The sequence below is a fragment of the Rhinichthys klamathensis genome, unplaced genomic scaffold, assembly GCF_029890125.1.
Source record: "Rhinichthys klamathensis goyatoka isolate OS25496 unplaced genomic scaffold, OSU_Roscu_1.1 h1tg000006l_1, whole genome shotgun sequence".
Lineage (NCBI taxonomy): Eukaryota > Metazoa > Chordata > Actinopteri > Cypriniformes > Leuciscidae > Rhinichthys > Rhinichthys klamathensis.
Genome location: NW_026606559.1, coordinates 1,565,256 through 1,589,016, shown reverse-complemented (window position 1 = coordinate 1,589,016; position 23,761 = coordinate 1,565,256). Strand labels below are relative to the sequence as shown.

The window sequence follows — 23,761 nt, the reverse complement described above, 5'->3', positions numbered from 1 at the left end:
TGAATATTTAGGATTTTCTTTAATAATTTTTTTTTTAGGAAGTTTTAGAATTAAAAAAAGTCAAGTTAAAACAAGTTATGGCATAAATAAATAAGAAATATTTAAGATTCTGCACTATTTATATGTCACTAATCAAACAAGCAAATGTGAACTCCATCTATAACAGATATCACAGTAAGAAATTCTGAACATTTTTCTGTTCAGCCTTTCAGTATAGAATTAGAAGAACACAAAAGACACATTTTTAGTGGCCTCAGAGATTTGGATCCCTATCTCTATTATTGCCTATTGATTCAGTATTCAGTATTCAGTAAATTTAAATTGATTTTAAAATGTCACAATCGATAAAAAATATCTAAAATAGATTGTCTCAAGGTATAAATATTATAAATATATAAATGAATATATAAATGAATAACTATTCAGTTTATTGCAATCTGAAATCAATTAAATCAGTTAGCCTAATTAGGAATAAACAACTGACAAAATGTGGTAAAGACAAGAAAATGTTTTCTTACCAGGCAGGAAAAGTAGGCCTACAATAATTTGTAGCATTTCAATTCACTGTTTCTGTTATTTGGCTTAAAGAAGATGTTTGTTGGTCTCTTTATGAAAAAAGACTGAATGAAAGAAGAAGTTGCACAGAAAAACACTGCCATTTCCTTATTATACACCTACTGATGGTCCCATATAAGGACCAAAAAAGGCAAGTAAAAGAATGAAAATTATCTCAGAGGTCTCTAAAGTTTCTAACAGAAAAACAATTTAACTTTAAATCTTTATCTATTTTCTCAAGGTTTGTAAAATTTTGTAAATGTAAGGTGTGGCTAGATATTGTGACTTTTAATTCAAATTTCAACACAGTATACTTTAAAGCGGGGTTTTTTTGTGTGTGTGTGTGTTTTTTTTACACCTCTGTAGACCCATAGACAGTGTAGATCCAGTAGGCCTACATGACATGAAAACACAGAACCACATTTCCCAGAGTCAGAATTCAGATCTCATGACGTCACTTCCCGATGCTGCAATCGCTTCCTGTATGGATGTAAATGGGGACATGACACAGTCGTTTAGAGCTGTAAAATTCAAAATAATACTTTCGCAGGATTTTTTCCAAGTACTTGAACGCTATAATACTATTCTACTTTAGTCGGCTCAGCGAAATCAGCGGCTGCGATGGAAGCCGTGCCGCGAATGCCGATGATTTGGCTGGATCTAAAGGAGGCAGGAGAGTTTCAGTTCAGCCCGACTGTCAAACAGGTGAGGGACCAAACAGGCCTGTTCAAATCACACACTCCTGTCATTGCTCTTATAGATCGAAAATAAACAAAACAGTACGTTTTAGGCATGTAATCTGCCACAAAATTAAAGTTTTAACCCTGTGCCCTGTTTTTCAGCTATTACTTGAGCTATTCTGTGTTTTCTTAAAGAAACAGTTCAACCAAAAATCTAATTGACCAAAATAAGCCTGTCATTTTTTACTTAGATTTATTTATTTATTATTATTTACTCAGATGTAATTCCAAATCGTGTGTCTTTATGTCTTTTGCGAACACAAAATTATGTTAACTTTTTATAGAATCTTCATATCGATATTTTCTATACAGTGAAAGTGGATGGGGACTGGTGCTGTCCAACACTTTAATGACAAGAGAGCGTCATAGAAATGGTCAACTCTTGGGCTTTATTCCGAATCTTCTGGAGCCATATTATAGCTTTCTGTGTGAAACGTACAGAGGCATTAAAATATTTCTTGACAAATGTGGTCACCATTCACTTTTATTTGTATAAAAAAATAAAGAACAGACATTATACTACAAATGACTAATTTTATGTTCCACTGAAAAAGAAAGTCATATGGGTTTTGAAAAGTTAGTGTTGAGTTAGTAAATAATAATAAAAAATAAATAAATTCAAGCAAAATAGTGCTGATGAACTATGAACTAATCCTCAAGGAACAATCCTCTGATTAGGATGCGTCCTCTAATCCTCTACGCATCCTAATCGGCCATTTTAACAAATCAAATATCAGAACCTATTTGTTTATTTGGTCACTCACTAACCTAAACACTGCCGTGTTTTCTTATGAGTTGGAATGGCATGTTTGGCAATGGAATGACAATGAGTTGTGTTTGCATGTTTTCTGTGTTTAATCATTTATTATTATTACTGCAGAGAGTCCGTCCTTGAGGATACTTTAGAATAAATATTTTCTGTGTTATACTGTATTTAATGTTTATATTAATGTATTAAACTTCACAAAAAAAACATGCTTCCTTGTCCTCCAGCTCCTCCCAGCAGTCAGGATCAGGAATCTGTATTAGCTTGTGTTATGCTAGTTATCATATCCATTCCTAACAAACTAGGCCAAAGGATGAATTACAGGTTCGGGTTGTTAATGGTGGTTGTTTATGCATGGTAATTATTGATAGTGTTGCATGCAAACACAATTATAGAACTATGATATTTTAGTGAAGCAGCGGAACTGCTGTTCCAGAATTTTTTGTAGGCTCCATCATAAAGCCTGATTATTTTTTGTCAGTGTCTCTTTACTGTAAAATAATTTTAACTGTTTATTTGTTTATTTGTATTGTATTTAATGGTCTTGTTAGTGGCCAAAAAGATCAGAATACTTATTTGCTTGTTTCTAAAAAGATTTTGCACTATTCAAATGAACAATTGTAAACTCCATTTATTAGATCTAGCCAAAGAGATTTTTTGCTTTCTTTCGTTTACCAGTGCAATCTTTTACCATTACCAATCTTTATCTGCTGAGCTGTAACTCTGCTAACTTATTTTTCCCTTTTCTCAGTTCATACTGAAGAACTATGGGGAAAATCCTGACAATTATAATGAGCAGTTGAAGAAACTGGAGCAACTCAGACAGGTGAGTCTTACAGTGCATTCAATGTATACTTTTAATCATTATGTGTCTTCCCTGAAAATCTCTCTTGGCTTTGCTAGCACCATGCTCAACCAGTTGAGCAACAGGTAGATGGGAAGTCTATGGTCATTCCTTTTCTACATTCTCTGCATTGTCTTGTCTTTTTAGAGTGCTGTGAATGTCACACGTGACTTTGAGGGCTGCAGTACCTTAAGGAAGTACTTCGGGCAGCTGCATTATATTCAGAGTCGTGTGCCTCTGGGATTTGGGCAGGAAGCTGCTGTCCCTATCTCCTGGTGAGGGCTCCAAACCAGCCATCTTACTTGTGTGCTTGCCTTTCGGCTTCCCCTTACACTTTTTTGTTTAATACATAGGACAGAGATATTTTCTGGAAAGACAGTGACCCATGATGACATCTGCTACGAGCAGGCCTGCATCCTTTATAATTTGGGTGAGTAGTACTAGACTGATACGTATTATTCCTCTAGTCAATGACTGCATTGTCTGCGATAAATAACGAGTGTGTTGTTGAGAAGAGGGTATTGTTCAAGATCAGGCCTGTTTCCTGATTCAAGTCATGTTTCCCATGCTTTAGGAGCACTCCATTCAATGTTGGGAGCCATGGACAACAGGGTGTCTGAAGAGGTGAGCTGAACTACTGAAGGAATCATTTAAATGCCATGCGATTTTAATGCAGTGTGCATATAGGAATTGCTGGTTCAACTCTGAAATATTCACACCGTCAGGCTGAGAGATTATTTATTCTATTTCAGCACTTCTTCATAAATAACAAACATGTTTAGAGAAAATTCAAACTTTGGTGTGTTGTTAAAATTGCGATGTAACGGAAGTAGCGACGGATATTTACTTCCGAATTGTGACGTGCATCCGAATGAGACCGATTATTGAAAAAGAAAAAAAGTGTAGTATGGGTGATTGTTTCTATTCACCGATTGTTGATTGGATAGAGGCAGATTGGAATGCGAGCTTGCAGTTGATTGCTAGAAAGGGGTCGGGTTTAAGCAGACTAAATGGGTGTGTTCGACTTCATGCTTCGCAGACCGTTCAGCGTCTGACTTGAAGCAGTGATGGCGGTTAAAATTTTTGTCCGACTCCAGACAGCGTTGACGCCTGATTCTTCAGAGTGACTGGACAAGCTCTGATGACGACACAGCTGTTCCACGATTGGCCAGATTCACTGATGACAACATTGACGTGTGTTCCGTGTTTATTCTGACACCTTCAGTTTCGCTAATGCTCACAAATCCATGTTTTTATAACAGTAAAAGCTCTTTTCATGCTACCGTAATGTTTTATCAAAATAAAACTGATAAAAAATATATATACCCACTTTATTATTGGTATTTAAATAGTATAGGCTAATGTTGAACTTTATTCTTGTACAGATGGTGCTGTATTAAGCAGTACATGAACAAGATTTCTGTTGCTTCATGAAAACGTCTGAAATGTCTGTGTATTTGACAAATATTGCATCTAATCCACTTTGTCTGTGATAAAGTATGCAAACACCGCTCGAGCGTCACTACGGGAAGCAGAAAGTGTCTGACTTGACGGCTCCATTTTCAATTTGGCCCTTGACTGCAAGCAGCAACTCTCACCGATCGGTCTGTTCAGTTCAGGGCAGGGGCGGACTGGCCATCTGTGTGATCTGGAGTATCACAGAACGGCCGGTACTCCAGGACGGCCGGCGGGCCGGCCCACCACCCGCCACACACGCAGTCATCACCTGTTTTTTTCCCCCACTAATCTGTTTCACACTCCAGTACTGTAGGTGGCAGCAATGCACCTTTAAGTTGGATGCCAGCGCGGAGCATTATCAGCTCGGCCCAAAAAAAGTGCGATCGCGGCCGAAGCAGCTGTGCGGACTGATCTCGATCATGCGAACATTATTACACAGAGTTGCGCGATCCACTGAGAAGCATTTCAATTCAGTGCAGAATTCTCTATCTCTATTATAAACCCACAGATGGCTGTGATTTAAGCTAGTTAAAAGCCAGATTAAACAGCGCTGATATTCTCAACATCTTGACGCAAAAAAACAGGTGAAACATTGTTCCAAGAACAAACCAGTTAGAAGACATTTCACTCCACAACTTATGAATTAACTGTAACTTAGTAAAACAAACTTTTTTGGCAGAAATGTGCCTGTATTCATGTTAAAAATGCTGTTATATTAATAGTCATGTAGGCCTATAAATGTAGGCTATTAAATGTAATGCAGTAATGTTTTTGTTTAGAAGTTATGGCAGTTTATTTATTTATTTTGCATTAAATATTTATACTAAATGTTTATGCTACAATAGGTTTTTAGAGAATAATATATATATATATATATTACAAAAATTTCTTCACCAATTGTTGAACCAGAATATCAAGATATTTTATTATTTCGCATATGATGGTGAAAAATAAAAAAGTCAAAGTTAAAAGTAAAGGTAAGGTAAAAAAACACCACCATGTTATATGTATAATAAATATTTTTTAGTATAGCCCTTCTAGATTATTTTATCCCTTGAGGTAGCCCTCACACACAAAAAGGTTGGAGACCCCTGGTATATAGTAACTAAATGTTTTATAATTACACGTTTGTGTAATTAGGGTTTCTGTAGCCAGTGACATTTCATTATTTGTATTTTATTTTCAATGCAGATGTAATGGCATTGTACATTTTTTTGTTTTTATTTGAAGACTGAGGCTTCATTAATAAACAAAACCCCAATTGTCATCATTGTTTTTGAGATATTACTTGCTGTGAATACCTTGTCTGATATAGGTTACAGTATTGTGGCATAGTATCAGGACATCCTAGTGGCTAGGGGCGAATGGCTGGATGATGGGCCTATTTGGGAGAAAGTCCAGGGCTGTTTTTTAGCCCCAGTCCGTCCCTGGTTCAGGGACAAATAAACTCTGCGCAGTGCGGCATGAAGTCGAATACATCTAAAGTTTTAGAAGTTTGGCATGTCATATGACACGAAAGTTGAAAAAGAAAATTGTTCAAAATGAAACCTATGCATGGATGAAATGTTCACAATAAGATCAGTAAGATGCATTTAGAAAATAGTGTGAATTTCCATTTCATGCGGACTTTAAGACATTATCAATAGTAAAATTATAATAGTGGTACATTAGCTACTTTGCGGCCATTTTAGTTTTTTACCTGACACACAGAAAGTGCTTTAGAGTTTTGTGAGCAATATAAATCTGACAGTCATCGAACAGATTGTGGACGGTCTGTGGATGTGCTGTGCGAGCTTGTGACTAAGTAGGAAAAGCCTGAGATTTCATCTAAAATTTTTTTTTTACTGGTCTGGAACTCACAATTAATTACGGCAATTTGCAGTAAAAGTATTTTTTTCTAGGGTCCTAACTCTCACTCTTCCCCTCACTGTTAGGGAATGAAAGTATCTTGCACACACTTTCAGTGCTCAGCTGGAGCGTTCACCTACCTGCGTGATCACTTCAGTCACAACTTCAGCGTGGACATGAGTCACCAGATCCTTAATCTCAACATCAACCTCATGCTGGTATGATCATGTGTTAGTTTTACTCAACTGCTTTCATATATAAGTATATATGTTATATACATCTTTTTCATTTGCCATTTTGTAGATTAGGACTAAAGTGCCAATTGCTCTTTTCAGGGTCAGGCCCAAGAGTGCCTGTTGGAAAAATCTATGTTGGACAACCGGAAGAGCTTCCTTGTTGCACGGATAAGTGCCCAGGTACTTTTTTTTTTTTTTTTTTTACCATTTAGTTCCTTAAAATTAAGCTACGTCCATGGCAAAGATTTTTTTTACACAGTTTGTTACTAGCTGCAGTATGAATCTAACATCTGATTGGACATGAAATATTTTTGTCTTCAGGTGGTGGACTATTACAAAGAGGCTTGCAGAGCTCTGGAGAACTCAGAAACGGTTTCAATGTTAGGAAAGATACAGAAAGACTGGAAGAAATTAGTGCAAATGAAGATTTACTACTTTGCTGCAGTTGCTCATGTGAGTCTTCTATTCAAAGCAGGATGGTCTCATGTTTATTTATTTTTTACATGTTTCTAAGCAAGTCGCCCTAAATCCTCTGTCTCTCAACAGTTGCACATGGGGAAACAGGCTGAAGAGCAGCAGAAGTATGGAGAGAGGGTACAACCTGCCTTTTTTTCTGTCTTCAATTTCAGTTAGTGGCCATCTGTGCTATTTTGCCATGGAGAACTAGTTTCAATCTCATCCTAGTCTATTGTCATATATAGATGTTTTTTTATTTATTTAAGAAGAACAGTGTAACTAATGTTTCTGGTTGTTTGCTTCCATTTCTAGATGAAACCATAGACCAGGGATGGGCAAACTCTGTCCTGGAGGGCCACTGTCCTGCAGAGTTTAGCTCCAACCCTAATAAAACTCACTTAGCCTTCTAGTAAACCTAAAGACATTGATTAGCTGGTTCAGGTGTGTTTGTTTAGGGTTGGAGCTAAACTCTGCAGGGCAGGATCGAAGTTGCCCATCCCTGATATAGAAACTAATCAGAGGAAGAGCATGGTTTTGAAATGAACCTAGAAAGAACCAGCTGGTTTGTAAATCTTTTTACGCTAACACTTTATTTAATTTTTCAACAGGTTGCTTACCTTCAAAGCTCACTAGACAAACTCAGCGAAGCAATTAAGATGGCTAAGGGTCAGCCAGACAGTGTACAGGAAGCCCTTAGATTTACCATGGATGTCATTGGGGGAAAGTAAGCATATATTATTATTATTAACAGCTTACCAAAAACATCATTCATTCTTTATAAAAGTCACAGGAAACACATTTGTGTCACTTTTCATTTTAGATTTAATTCTGCCAAAAAAGACAATGACTTCATTTACCATGAATCTGTGCCATCTCTGGAGACATTGACCTCAGTGAAAGGTATTTTGGCGAAAATGTGTTGTTGTACTCTTTGGTGATGTCATTCATTAGTTATATGGCATGACTAGAATAAGTGCTTATTTCCATGAAAAAAAATATCAGTACAGGTGCGGTCACATGTACTGTTGCTCTGTGGAATTTCAAAAGCAAAATCCAGTTATTCCAATAGAAATCAGTGTGATCAGGAGTTTCATGTGAGGGCAAAAGAGTTCCCTATGCACGTGTCGCTCATTTTCAAGTTGGTCATATGAATTCACCGCATTGACCAACAGAAAGCTGCTTGTTTTGAAAGTGACTTCTGTGTGAGCTGTGCTTCAAACATCTCCCCTCTATTGAAAATAGACAATGCTCGCAGAATTTAGCTGCAATTTCGCTAATGTGACCGGAAAATGCTGTCCTAAGTATTAACACTCTCCTGCCTTCATTACAGGTGCCCCATTGGTGAAAGCTTTGCCTGTAAACCCAACAGATCCTAGTGTCACTGGCCCAGACATTTTTGCAAAGCTGGTGCCAATGGCTGCCCACGAGGCCTCCTCTCTTTACAGGTTTGGCTCAAGTCCTAACTATTCTTTCACAACATATACATATATATATATATATATATATATATATATATATATATATATATATATATATAAACTTAAAAAAAAAGACTAATGTTTTACATCTTGAAGGGTTTTATTTTAAAGTATATCTTACGTCATTCTACAGTTCCTCATTCTGATAATTTTTTATTCCCCTGTGCTATATTTGATGGGGGAAAAAAAAACCTCTTCCTTTTTTCTGTCAAATTTACAGTGAAGAGAAGGCCAAGCTGCTACGGGATGTTATGGCAAAAATAGATGGCAAGAGTGAGACATTAGAGTGAGTGCAAACAGCCTTTATACTGTATATGAAACACATAGACAGTATGTATCTAAATGTTATATTTCTATAGGCAATTCATGGACTCTCTGGGTCTGGACCCAGAGTCAGTGGACAATTTGGAGATGTATAATACCCTCCCCTCTGTGCTGATGGAAAAATGTGCTGCGTTGAGTGTGAGACCAGACACTGTAAAAAACCTCATCCAATCAATGCAGGGTTAGTGATGTCTTTATGGAGTATTTTATTTTGCACCGGTATTTAAAGCTAATTAATTTCAAACAAGTTGTGCCTCTCAGTTCAAGCTATTAAGCAGCTCTTAAAAATATAAAATTAAGCATCAGCAAAAAGTCTAAATTCTTCCTCCATTCTCAGTCCTCTCAGGTGTGTTCACTGATGTGGAAGCCTCTCTGCGCGAGATTCGAGATGTGTTAGATGAGGATGAGGCAGAGGAGAGAAGACTAGAAGAAGCTGCTGGGAAGCAGGCTATACCAGATCGGCCCTCAACCCTGGCCGAGCTGCGGAGGGACTTGGAAAAGTATTTGGAAGCTCACGAGAAAGCCAGCTTCACCAACACAGAACTTCATCGGGCCATGAATCTGCACATCAGCAATCTGAGACTCCTCGGTGGACCACTAGACACTCTTAGAGAGGCATTGCCGAGACCTCAACTTAGTGAGGGTGGGTGTTTTGTTAAGACATAATTAAAAAAAAACATCATGTTATGTATGTTTATGAGAATTAAACATTTTTGAGATTTTCAGATGAGATGGCAGGTATCCAGACTATGAAGAGAATTCTGAGTAAAGTGCAAGAAATGCGGGACCAACGAAGCTCATTGGAGAAGCAGATTAGAGACCTCATTCAGCAGGACGACATCACTACTGCTCTGGTCACAACTGAACGTGCTGACATGAAGGTATGGGCTTTACATGACTGTGGCAATTCTTTTTAAAGGGTTTTTATTAGAAATCTGTCACTGCATTGTAGTTTTATCTTTGCTCACTTACTTTTCCCTCATAGAAACTGTTTGAGGAGCAGCTTAAGAAGTATGAGCAGGTGAAAGTATACATTGATCAGAACCTGGCAGCTCAAGAGAATATCCTGAAGGCACTGACAGAGGCTAATGTACAGTATGCCACTGTGCGCAAGGGCCTGACAGAAACCGAACACAAGTATGACTTAGGGGATAACATTTAAATGTGACAAACATGCAAAAACTTTATCAAGTATAGCATCATCAGAATATCTAAGTATATAAACGGTGTCTATTTACTTTTTAGATGGAACAGCACTGTACAGATGCTTGTGGCCTCTTATGAGGCCTATGAAGACCTAATGAAGAAATCTCAGGAGGGCAAAGAATTCTATGAGGATCTGGAAACAAAGTCCTCTCGCTTATTAGAGAGAGCCAAGACTGTCTGCAAGGCCCGAAAGGAGGAGAGACAAACCATTATGGAAAGGTAACTAGGAGTTTGATCACCAATCTATTAACATATATAATTCTTTGCACAGAAAAAAAACTGTTTGTCAAACATTTTTAATAGAAAGTTTGATGTATTACCTCCAATCAATTAATTTGATTCTGCTTAATGTGTGACAGAGAGCTAAAGAAAAAGGCTCCCCAAAGACCCACTGCCCCAAAGCCTCCCCAGAAGAAAGGCCAAAATGTAGATCCTGCCAACTCCGAAGACCCTGAACTGGCAGAGCTGAGTGCTGCTATCCTAGCCCTTGGTGGAGATCTCCCAGAAGAGTTACGCAGCCTTCCTCCTGAACTCGCGATTCCACCATCTGGTCATCCTGCAACACTTTCCGGGGCTGCTGCTAGCTCTATTCTGCGCTGGCCTGGAGCTAGCTCAGCATTACTCTTTGCACAACCCCGATTTCCACCAAATTTACCGCCTCCTGAAGTTCTTGCTCAAATCTCCCATTTTCCACCTCAGAGTTTCACACAGCAACAGTTCCCACAGATGCCCAACCCTCGGGTCCTTCCACCACCACCTGTGTCTGGGTACTGCCCTCCATCTTCTCAGAACCAACCTAGCCCACAAATTACTCCAGTCCGACCTTCCACCACTACAGTTGATAGTGTACAGACACCTATTCCTAGTTACAATCCTGCATCTGCCCAGGCAGTTATGCCTCCTCCTGGCCATCACCAACCGGTGTCATCAGTGTATGCAGCTCCACCTCAGATGGCACCCCATGTCCAGTACATGCAACAACCTGGTGTTCCCATGGGTCATACTCCACAAGCAATGCCAGCCCGTCATCCACAGCCTCAAACTCGGCCCCAGCAGGTATTTGCTCAACAAGGTGGTCAAAGCCAACCACAGCCATTTTACCCATCTGTACCAACTCAACAAATTCCAAGACCTTCGACTAGGCCACAGCACACTCAGCCTCAATTCCCACAGTACATAGCCCAAATAAGACAACCAGGACCACCAAACTTTCAGCAACCTCAAATCCAAGGACAGTTTGGAGCTCCAGCCACCCATGTGCAGCCTCATCAGGGTTACTCTCCTGTCTCGTTTGTTCCGAATTCACAACCTCCTCAAGGTAACACTGTCACCCCAGGCCAAATGTCACATCCAGGCATACCTCCACAGATGCAACAATCCCCCCAACCAATGCCTCCTATGTCAATGCCACACTTAGCTCATGTTAATCAGCAAATGCCTCCGTCCTCCCAACCAATACCCTCTATGCCAATGCCACACTTAGCACATGTCAATCAACAGATTCCCCCTGCTTCCCAGACACCTTCCATCATCAATCAGTTGCCCCATGCTCCTCACCCTCAGATACACCCATCCTCTCATCATTTAGGCCCTGCACCCCATATGCAGATACCTCCTTCCCAGCAACCACAAATGCTTGCGCCATCCACTCACATGTCTCCTCCATCTCACCCACAAATGCCTGCAGTCTCCCAACCGTTATCTCACTGCCCCCAGTCCCAGATAATCCCTACTCATCAATCCAACCAACAGCCAGCATACCCAGTAGTCCCTCTGAGGGCTACTGTTCCTGTTCAACCTCAGGTACCCCATAGCCCACACTCATCACATGTACAAATGCACCCCAGCACTCCTTTACAACATCAAAACCACCCTCATCCTCAAATCCTTCCCCAGTCCTGTCCTCCAGCACTCACCCACAATATCTACAAACCTCAGTCAACCATTCCTTCTAGCTCTGCACCTTTGAGTTTTCCAGGAGGTATCCCTATGGTTCCCAACCAGACCGTGGCCTCTCTGCAACCTCAATCCCAGCCACCTACTTCACAGCCTTTAGCCCCACAACAGCTACCTCCAGGAGGCCCAGTATCTTATTCTGTTCCACAAGGTGGAAACGTTCCTCCTGGACCAATGCAGCATCCTGTAGCTGCTGCTCCCCCAGGGCCTCAAAGCATGATACCTTCATCCTCAGGGGCACCAGGGGCACCACAGCCTCATGTGCTACCTTCTCCTGCCCCATCACCTTCTCCCTCTCCTGGTCCTCCATCCCTTGGTATGGTCACCCAGCGACCATCTCCTGCTCTTACCCCAGTTGGAGGAGCAGCATTGCCGCCGCAGTCCTCAGTTCAGGCTCCAACTCCCACTGGTCCCATAGCTCCACCTGACTCCACTTTGTTTCAGCGACAGAACTCTAGAACTGATGACTTGCTTTCCTCAAGCCCTGAGAGCCAGCATGGAGGCACCAAGGACACCGCCAATGTCTTACTACCCACCAAAGCTGACCCTCAGGAGGAACATTACAGAAAGAAAGCAGAGGGTGTGAGACTCATTCAGGGAGACCCTTACCAAGCACCAGAGAGGGTCTCAAAACTCAGTGCACAGCTAGAACGGTTTCGATCAAGAGTTCAATCCTTAGAGCGCCCAACAGGGAAGAGAGGTCTGTCAGAACTTGATATTCAATGGAAAGAACTGCAGGAGCAACAGGAGAAGGATACTCGCCAGCTCTCTATTGCCATTGCTCGTTGCTATACCATGAAGAACCGCCATCAAGATGTGATGCCTTATGACTGCAATCGTGTTGTCTTGAGCTCTGGTAAAGATGATTACGTCAATGCCAGTTTCATTGAGGACCTATCTGCATATTGCCCCCGGCTCATTGCAACACAGGCTCCCCTCACTGGCACCGCAGCGGACTTCTGGCTCATGGTTTATGAGCAGAAGGTTTCTGTCATCGTCATGCTAGTGTCTGAGCAAGAACTGGAGAAGGTAAATATGCTTTAGCAAGGGTCCTCCTGATGATATCTAGAATATTAGTTGCTGTTATTTTTAAAGTTTTGCAATGTGTTTTATTCCCAGCAAAAGGTGTTGCGTTACTTTCCATCAGAGAGAGGCCAACAACTTGCTCAGGGTCCAATCACCCTTACCATGACCACCCAGAAGAGCACTCCAACTCATATAGAGCGCATGATAGGACTACAGTATCGGGACCAGAGTCTCAGACGCACTGTTGCACACCTCCAGTTTACTTCGTGGCCTGAACTGTGAGGACTCATTCTCCATACATATTTAGAGTCAATCTATTAACATTGCTGCCTCTTGAAACACTTGTCACTCATGTTTTTTGGTTTATTTTTTCTGGAAAGGGGCCTTCCAGAGAGTAAAAGCAACCTCATCGGTTTCATTCAAGAAGTCCATGGACATTACCTGCTTCAGCGCCCGCTACACACTCCAGTTGTGGTGCATTGCAGGTACTATATTTCAACATTCCTCATAGAGATTATTAACCCTTTCACGCGTACGATCACACCGGTGTGATCAGTCTTGGCTGGTCCCTGGAGCGTACGATCACACCGGTGTGATTAGAACGGTCAGTGCATCACGTGATCAACTGCTAAATTCAAATGTGCTTTCGCGCGTTGGCTGGCGCTGAGCCAGAGACGGACGCACTCAGTGCTGTCATATATCACAACTATTGAGTGTTTTCAACCACATACTGTTTATTTTAGGTTTCAGACATTTAAATACACGTAAGTACTAGCAAAACAATGATTTTGAGTTTGTAAAATACACACTGATGTCTATGGAAGCGGTAATAATAATCCTTTCCATTATAATAAGACGACACGTTTTATTCATATCAGATACACATTGTGTAAGTAGCTTTACATTTGAGCATATTCTTCTCCCAGTTCACCGGCCACTTACTTTCATGTATTTCTTGAGAAGTGGAGGAATTGACGTGTTGTAACTTGTAAATCCAACAGATCCGATTCTCTGAACTGTAAAACAAACTAAAATGGCGCCGCCCATTGTGCATACAGCTCAACTAACGCGATTGTTATAAAGATGTTTAAACAACAAAACCCATCCACTTGCACATATTTGACAATCGGAATATCAGTGTTTCATGCTATAGCTAATACATTTGTGAATATTTTTAATAAAAAAGGAAAAATGACCTAAAAGCAGATCATCGTTCATTCAGCGCTGTGTTGTTGGTTGCGCTGTGTCACGTGACAAGCAATGACGCGTCACCATGGAAACATTAAAGTGACAAGTTCTAAATAACGGTCGCCTTGAAAAACTCACGCTGGGGGGTCAGTTAGAATAGTTTAAACTTACGTGTGAAAGGGTTAATGACATTGTACATATAAACAAAGCTAAGCATAAGTAGGAAAGTTTAAGAATTTTGTTTCTTGTAGCTCTGGTGTTGGCCGTACAGGCGCCTTCTGTCTGCTTTATGCAGCACTGCAAGAAATTGAAGCTGGCAATGGTATACCTGACTTGATCCAACTGGTGAGGAAGATGAGGCAGCAGAGGAAGAACATGCTTCAAGAAAAGGTAATTGCTCACTTACTGTGAGATTTGACATTTTGCAATTCAGCGTTCAATCGATAGAATATAATGGTACTTTTGTTAAATCGTTTCCACAGCTTCACCTCAAATTTTGCTATGAGGCTGTTCTTAAACATACAGAGCAGGTTCTGCAACGCCATGGCATCATAATGTCCCCTTGCACTAGGACCCCAAACAACATTGCATTGAAGGTAACCTCTTATTTACTTGTAACCTCTTATTTACTTATCTGTTTAAAAAACGAACACCTGTGTGATTGTTTATCTAATGTTGTGTCTTTCTAGTCATACCCACGACAGGAATCTCAAGACATTGTCCTGGGAGGAGACATGCCTATTAGCTCCATACAGGCCACTGTAGCCAAACTAAGCATTCGACCTCCCAGTATTGACCATGAACAAGAGCCCAGCCAAGACCAGATTCCCTTTGCCTCTGAAGCGGCAAGCATAGGGGAACCAGATCCTACAGATATGCCACTTCAGCCTTCTCAGGACCCTCTTTATTATGAAGCGATGCCTGATTCCATCAGTCCCCCCCTCTCTTGCACTTCTTCTCCAGGCAAGACGCAGTCACCATCACCTCCTAGCGGCCACGGGAATGGGTTCACTGGGTCCACTCCTGTCTCCCCGGTCTCAAATCATCACCCTTCCACTGAAGCTGCGCCTCATGCTCCCTCGCCACCCACCACCTCATCTTTAGACCTGCTGGCTTCTCTCACACCTGAAGCCTTCACGCTGGACAGTGCCCATCGAGGAAAACAGAGGATTAACAAACAAAGCTTCCTTCACCCACAAGAAGGCAAAGGCCTCCAGGGACCTCCAGAGGGCGACGATCCACTCAGTAGTTTGGATCCTCTCTGGACACTCAACAAAAGCTGAAGCAAACAACAGAACTCTCTTTTATCTTCTCCACCACAGGCAGTCCTCTTATGAACCGTTTCTGACCCCATGTAACACCTTGTCCTTGTTCATGCCTCTTGAACCTCATCACTGTCTGTTTGCTTGTGTCCTAAGTCTTTTTAGTTGGCAGTTTTCCAGCACTGATCCTGCTGTTTCAGGTTACATTCCATAAATCCAGTCTTGTCTCCTAGCATGCACTCCTAATGCCATGGTGTTTGTGATTGCCTGTAAGGTGCCTGAGTTTTGGTTCTTCTGCAGTGGGCATCTGCCTCTACATCAAAAATGGAAACACTGAGAATGGAAACAGTGTGATAGAAACTGACATCCAAGCTACAATTGTCATTATCAAAAAAACATATTAACAGTCTCATTGAGCGACTATCTGCTCGCCCTTTGTACACATGCTGCTTGCGCTGTGGGTCGTATATTATTAGTTACTGCACCTGTCTTTGAGCTAGAGTGATCTGCAACTTATATGTAGGGACAAATCGAAGATGGTGATGAAAATACTACTTGATATGACTTGATGTACTCGTTATATTTAAAACACTTACATTTCTGAATCGCCTCAGAAATCATAGCATTTTTATGAGTTGATTCTAACTTGTGATTCTTTGAACTGTGTAAATAAATCTTAACAAATGTCAGTACCTTTTTGTGTCTTTTGATTATTGCTTTTTTTTAAAAGTGAAAAGGGGTCAAGGTTTTGTTAGCATGGTCTAATTTAGCCTCGTGAGACCATCCTGATCTCGCGAGCTTTCAAGGTTTCACTCGCAGATCAGTCTGGATACTTTCCGTTAAAGAAAATTTGGGAGCAGTTCACCAAACGAACGTCCAATCTGCGTTGGCTTTGAGGCTGGTTGAGGTGTGACGCAACGAGAAGCGCGACATTTTAGTCTAAAGAACATGTCGGCTTCAGCGGATGAAACTAGCATCAGCGTGGCTATCGAGCAAGTTTTATCGGAATTACAGAGTATTTCTTCACTGAAAGAAGAGCAAAACACTGCTCTGGAGGCTTTTCTCAGAGGAAAAGATACGCTCTGTTAGTACGTCATATGCTTCGTTGATCTGATTGGTTGATTTGGCCCGTCTATCACCAACATAGGCCAATCAGCTAACCAGTATTTTCGCCCCTTACCAAAACTACTTCAACGGAAGGTTTCCAGATGGATATGCGGAGCAAATCCATCTGGCGGAGTCAGGTTAGGTCTAATTTGCATCTGGTGGTAGATACCGTGACGAGCATCTTTCTCCATTGAAGGCTATTCAAAAATGTTTTAACATTTAAAATCTTAATTATTTCAGTTTTACCAAGAAGTCCTTTTTGCAAGGCACTTACAAGCATTACATTTACATATTTTTCTCTGTCTGCTGCACCATGTGCCCCTTCAGAGTCTTGAACAAACTGGATTTGAATTCAAGTTAAAATAAAAATTTTATTTAGGCAGAAATCACATACATTTGTTTTTCTTACTCATGTTGTAATTCATATGACTTCTTTATTTCAATGACAATGCATTAGGGGTGTAACGTTCACAAAATTCACAGTTCGGTTCGGTACGTTTTCGATACAGCAAAAAGAAAGAAATGCCAGAGAAATTTTAATTATATTTTTATTAAAACTAACATCATAAAGTATGGTATTTTTTTACTTTGAGCAATCATGGAGCTATACTTGACTTTTCTTAGGAGCAAAACAAAACAGCTCCTTGGACAAGATGAAATGTAATATTGTAGTAAACGTTTATTTTAGTTCAGATTAACATTTGAGGGCAGCAATTGTATTCATAATGTCAAAATAAAGCCGACGTAATGTTACTTGAAAGCATTATAGCCTACTATTCCAGCCAAACTTCCATGGTTACAGTTACCGGTAGTAGTGTTACTACAGTAAATCCATGGTGAATGTTGCTGATCTGTGGACACTGAATAGTTCATGGGTGGCAGTGGCACAATGTTTCTTCCTGGTTTCCACGTCAGCGCTGTTTGATCCGTTAATAACGGAGAAATGTGAATGTTCTCACTAGATCTCGCAGCGATGTTATCAGTGTTTTGTACTCGAGACTCGGACTCGGTCTCGAGACCATATTTTAATGGTCTCGGTCTTGTCATGGACTCGTGTGCATTTTGACTCGGAATTGACTCGTACTCGACCATATTAGGACTCGGACTTATTCCCGTGTCCACTCGAGTCCCATTCAAAATATGTCATGATTATTACTGTATGTTAATATTTCTTTAAATTGTTGTTTGATTGAAACGTCCAATGATTGCTGACTTTCTAGACCAGCGGTTCCCAAACTTTTTTTCCTGCGCACCCCCTTCTATGTCCCAACCGGGTTGGCGCACCCCCAATCCCCACTTCAAAAAAAAAATGCAACAAAGCTTTTGTTTTATCGCCCTATAAAGACTCATGTTTAATCATGCGCTAATAACCAGAACACGCATGACAATAACAACATCAACAAAGTTTCAATATAATGCAACAAAGCTACGCACAAGCTTCCACTTTTAACCCTTTCACGCGTAAGTTTAAAATATTTTAACTGACCCCCCAGCGTGAGTTTTTCAAGGCGACCGTTATTTAGAACTTGTCACTTTAATGTTTCCATGGTGACGCGTCATTCCTTGTCACGTGACACAGCGCAACCACAACACAGCGGTGAATGAATGATCTGCTTTTATGTCATTTTTCCTTTTTTATCAAAAATATTCACAAATGTATTAGCTATAGCATGAAACACTGATATTCCGATCGTCAAATATGTGCAAGTAGATGTGTGTTTATTGTTCAAACACCTTCATAACGATCGTTAGTTTGTGCCACAGTTCAGAGAATCGGATCTGTTGGATTTACAACACGTGACGTCAATTCCTCCACTTCTCACGAAATACATGAAAGTAAGAGGCCGGTGAACTGGGAGAAGAATAGGGTAAAATGTGAAGCTACGTATACAATGTGTATTTGATATGAATAAAACGTGTCGTCTTATTATAATGAAAAGGATTAATATTGCCGCTTCTATAGAAATCAGCTAAATCAAAATCATTGTTTTGCTAGTACTTATGTGTATTTAAATGTCTGAAACCTAAAATAAACATTATGTGGTTGAAAACACTCAATGGTTGTGATATATGACAGCAAACGCGCGAAAGCACATTTGTCACGTTAGCGGCTGCAGTGCAGAGCAGTGCATAGAAGACAGCAGCTGTTTCCAACGTTTCTATCAAAAACTAATAAATTATAGCTTTTTTAATTTAAAATAAAAGCGATTACAAAGGAAATGTTTACTGTTCATGGTTTTTATTTTATTGAAAAATCCCACTTACAAAACAGACCGCCATTACATTTTTCCTCTCGCGCACCCCCTGGTGGCAGCTCGCGTACCCCTGGGGGTGCGCGCACCACACTTTGGGAATCCCTGTTCTAGACTTTCTCCGCTTACCCCGCTGGACCTCTAGGTTGAAAAATCGTCAATGCAAGTGAATGAGAGAAAATAATTATTTTCTAATCCCGTTTGAATTTTGCAATGAATGTGAACATAATGTTGTCTGTGAATTTTTTATATAATTTTTCGTGTAAAGAATGCTACAATTTAGCCGGTAGAATTGTCATACGGTTAGACTTTGTGTGAGAGCACTTTGTGGACTACAACTCTTCGCTGCTTTCGACGCGTTTGATATACGTCACCACCACTAGCACACGGATCCCGCTAAACATGCCTGTATATTTGGTGCACTCATAGACAGTAAAAGAAATGGACACAGCGACCCCATAGACTTCAACCAAAGCCCGTCTACGGAAAGCCTGGCCACTCCCTATAAAGTCCTATTGTACCGAATTTTGGTTGTAGTTCCACCAGAGTTCCACTGGGGGCGATCGTCCGAGTGCAAAATGAATGGGAGTCAATGGGGCTAGACGGCTAAATTTGTCTCTTTTACCCGATTGTCATTGAGAAATCTCAGATTTGAATGTAGGTTCTGCAAGTTCAACATGGGTTGTAGGTCGAAAGTTGAATGAACGAGTGCTTATGTCCTTTCGATTTCTTACAGGTTGAGTTGTTGTTGCCCATAACACGCTAGCATTTTGCTAATGGACGCTGATTGGTCAGTGAAGGACTGATTACGACCAGACACCGCTTGATGGCATCGTGGCATATACGATATGGTACAACTACAATGCAGTGCAAATAGTAAATATAAGATACAGTGAGTAATAGTAAATAGTTTAGTCAATAAAATAAACAAACAGTATACAGCAAATAAAATAGTAATGAAAAGGCTATATAAAAATATAGGCCTAGGCTATATAAAATAAAATGACACAACCCTGTCTATTTTTGTTAAATTTCAGTTTTATTGATCAGTAAGAGACATAGACATTATAACATTATAAGTAGCCTAAAAGGTATAATAAGTTATACAAGACAATAAATAAAGTAAACCATTCAGACACAGCAGGATACAACGTTAAAATAGCCAAAATATAAAGTTATGAAACTTCATTTTGCCCTCAGCCAAAACGATTTGCCAGGGAACAAATGATATGATTAATGATACCAAAGATCGCCCGTTAGATATACACAAGACGAATTATATCTCATGTTTAACCACTACTAGAGAGAGACATCAGAGCCGGCGGCGAACGTCACAAGCACTAGCCGAGGAAAGGCTGTTCCCGGCGGGGTGCAGAGCGCTGAGACCCGGTGAAAGACTGGTCCTCACAACTCCGAAAACGTCAGATCAAACTTTTAAATAGGCGCTATCTTTATAAATAAACCACAGATTTGAGCTTTTACACTGTCGACTGAAAAACTATTAAAACTACATTTCGTGACACAATAACAGTAGTATTTTTAAATTTCGCGGCTTCTCTCGTCTGTCTATGCGCGAAAGCACCAGTGAATGAAGGATTGCCGTAAAGCAGGTCTCTGGTCGTACGATGTGTATGACGTCATTGACATTTTAAAAGACTTTTTAAAGCAAATAAGTGACTCTAAAAAATCTAACACCCAGTAATGTGTAATTTTGTTGCATCTTCTTTCGAATACAACATTCAAATTACTAGACAAAAAAATTATATCCTGAGAAAAGTGGATTTTTAGGGGTATTGCTCCATTGACCTCCATTCATTCTGCACTCCGCCTGTGAGCGCCCTCATATGGACCTAGAGTGGAACTGCAACCAGTTCAGAACCCGGAAGTTTAATGTGAGTGGGCTCAGACTAAATACTTGGGGTGTTTCTCAAAACCAAGAATGCAAAGAACGGACTTGTGTTCTTGGGGAGAACGCTCTTGCTAGTTGTTCTTGGAAGAATGAACTCACAAGGTGACGAGCACACAGAACGCTGCTGACAGTTTGAGACGATGTGTTCTTGCTGGTATTGCGCAATAATTCCCCCGCACAGACACCGTCTGCAGTACCCAAACATAACGAGAATTATTGACGATAACAGCCAGGCTGCAATGGTCTCTTGACTGTGGGGAAAAACGAGTCTGTGAGCAAACTGGCCGGTTGGCTCGATAGCTAACGTTACACCCGCAGGCGCTTATGGAGATTCTCACTTCCGAAAACGTTTGAGCACATTTTCGATTAGCCATACATTTTCGTAAAATGCCAATATTTGAAATCTACACAGTTGATTTCTCGCATCAAATGTTCTCAGAAGTGAATTTAGTGATGAAATAGTGTACGTAATTGTAGAAAAACGAAATACTGTATTGACCTGCCTCTCCTTCCTCGAATGCCGAATTGAATGCTGGGATATTTCTGCCGTCAAGTTCACACAAGTTACCAGCCGATGCATCCTCGGTAAAATGGGCGTGTCAAGAACACATCCGGGATTTTTAACTGTTCTTGCCAAAATGCAAACGTGTGTATTGGGACAGTACTTGGGCCACAAAAGATGACGTTTCACAAGAACACAAGGACACAAGTACAGACAAGAACACAGATTGAGAAAGGCCCTTGGGGTTTCGAGTCTGACGACAACAGGGGGGCGTGGTTTGTTCGCAAGGTCATGGAGCATGCGCAGTTTACTTTGTTTGCTCCGGGAATACCGCGAAACGACGGAGTAACTTTACTGACATAACATTAATATTAATTTAACTGCCAATGACGGAATGACTTTACTACTTTAATGCTAAACGGTTTGTTTAAATATTCACTTTTTGATCAAATGTCTCATCAAATGTTTACTGGTGTTTTAGTCGTTTCTGCCGTTTTAGTAGATTCTGCCGTTTTAACTATTTTGAATAATTGTAGACTGAAACGTTATTACATATTGACAATTGGGAATAATGTTTTATACTATGCTAGGTGTTTCGTTCGAGATGCTTGTCTCGTATATTATTGTTAATATAGTCCTTATAATAGAATTATTGAAGACTCACTTAAAGCAGGGACGGATTAAGGCGATGATGTGCCCTGGGCACGGATGTCTCAAAGGCCCCCTTCACCAATTTTTTGGACAACAGTGGGCAGGCAAGCAAGGCATTTTAAGGGGACCCCCGAGGGCTGGTCATTTAAACAATCAGAAATGTTAATAATAACAGACGCAGCAACATCTCTGCATCCCCCAGTGTGGGGCCTCTCGCTCGTTACGCTCATTATGCTTTTACCTTTTTCAAACTGGTGCAGCGCTTACTCGCGGTATGTAGAAAATGCATGATTTCTGTTTCACAATCGGGCTTTATGAAAGGTAGACATATAGCAAATAACATTCGGCTTGTTCCCTTTCAAGGCGGTCACTTCGACATTACGTCATACTGACGTATATGGGAACTCCTCCCTTCTCCATTTTCACTGAAATCTTATAGGATAAAGCCAGCTGGAGACAGCTGGCCAATTGACGCAAAACATGCAAATGCTGACCGGTCCGCGGGCAGTATAAAATAGCATGGGCGCGACAATTACGTCAGAATCTCTTTCTTCACGCTAGAAGTCTTATCTGAAGTCATCGTGGAAGTTGCAATAGAGGTTACTCACCATGTTTCCTCCCCGCATCCGATGGCTGCTACATGCCAGATATGTGCGGTATTGACTCGCTCTACCCAAACAAGGATCTACCGAGGCCGCACTCACGGACGACTGGCATACGTGCTGGTCTACCAGTGCGCGCCCTCATAAACTCCGGGCATCAGCAGGGATGAGGCCCACTGCCGCCAGCGGCGGCTGGTGGGCCCTCTAACGCCCAAAGAAGAGTTGACAGTCGTTCTCCCCTGTGGCCCAGTGGCGGAACCTGAAGCCTTCGCGCGAGAGACCCGTGTTCGATCCCGGCTCTCGCAGCAGATACATTTTTAACCTGCCCGTCGCCTCTCCGGTCCTTTTCGCGGGCTCGCTAGACGGACTCGACGCGATAAGCTTCGTCGGAAGGATACTTTTATTATTTTACTTAGCCCGGTATCTAACAGCCAGGCTACTGCAAGAAAGATTCCGTCTTCACGACGTCCTATGGTAAGTCATCCAGAGAGACGAGGCAAGGCGATGGCTCTGTGTCTAAAGGCGCGAAAGTGGTTGTTTCCCCCTGTGGCTCAGTGGCGAACCCCAAAGCCGTCGCACGGGAGACCCGTGTTCGATCCCAGCTCTCACAGCAGATAAAATCTAGTCGCGCCGCGGCCAGACATTAAACCGAAACTTTTGATCTCTATACGTCCAGCCTTCCTCGATGTCTCTCTTCGTCGGCACCTCGTCCCGCCTAATTCGGCTACAGCCGCCAAAACGGTTCGAACCCGTAACGAACCGGATCTTCACCGTTGGCAGAGGGCGGGACCGGGAATGTGGCGACACAGGCCACGGAGAGCGCCGCGTCAGGACGCCCCGCTCTGGTAATGGAGGTGCACAGCTTACAGCTTATGTCCTCAGGCTGCCCTGTATCCTTCAGTGCAACTGGCCATTCTGATTTAACCACGTATCCACAGTTGTTGTCGCTACGCCACTGACGCTGTGTTTATGTTCAGACTACACACTGATATGTGCTATGATTTGTGCCGTCATATATTGCCCTGTTTCTTTCAGTGCGAATGGCTATTCTGATTACCACGTATCCACAGTTGTTGTCGCTATGCCACTGACGCTGTGTTTATGTACACACTGCACACTGATATGTGCTATGGTTTAACTGTTATATCCTTATATATTGCCCTGTATCCCTCAGTGCAACTGGCTATTCTGATTTAACCACATAATCACAGTTGTTGTCGCTACGCCACTGACGCTGTGTTTATGTACACACTGCACACTGATTTGTGCTATGATTTAACTGTTATGCCCTTATATTGCCCTGTATCCCTCAGTGCAACTGGCTATTCTATTAACCACGTAATCACAGTTGTTGTCGCTACGCCACTGACGCTGTGTTTATGTACACACTGCACA

At 41.3% G+C, this 23,761-nt stretch overlaps 1 protein-coding gene across 1 annotated transcript; it reads left to right on the top strand.

Annotated features, from left to right (window-relative positions):
* The first annotated feature begins 1,022 nt into the window (after positions 1-1,022).
* On the top strand, positions 1,023-16,035 carry ptpn23a (protein tyrosine phosphatase, non-receptor type 23, a). Its single transcript, XM_056257314.1, has 24 exons — positions 1,023-1,260; positions 2,813-2,887; positions 3,053-3,180; positions 3,259-3,335; positions 3,480-3,529; positions 6,298-6,429; positions 6,547-6,627; positions 6,769-6,900; positions 6,994-7,041; positions 7,512-7,627; positions 7,724-7,803; positions 8,234-8,348; positions 8,602-8,667; positions 8,741-8,886; positions 9,043-9,348; positions 9,432-9,586; positions 9,691-9,842; positions 9,951-10,130; positions 10,271-12,896; positions 12,987-13,171; positions 13,274-13,378; positions 14,333-14,471; positions 14,564-14,677; positions 14,771-16,035. Exons 1-24 carry the CDS (start codon positions 1,177-1,179, stop codon positions 15,362-15,364), a joined length of 5,886 nt encoding a protein of 1,961 aa, XP_056113289.1. The 5' UTR covers positions 1,023-1,176; the 3' UTR covers positions 15,365-16,035.
* Positions 16,036-23,761: the final 7,726 nt, after the last annotated feature.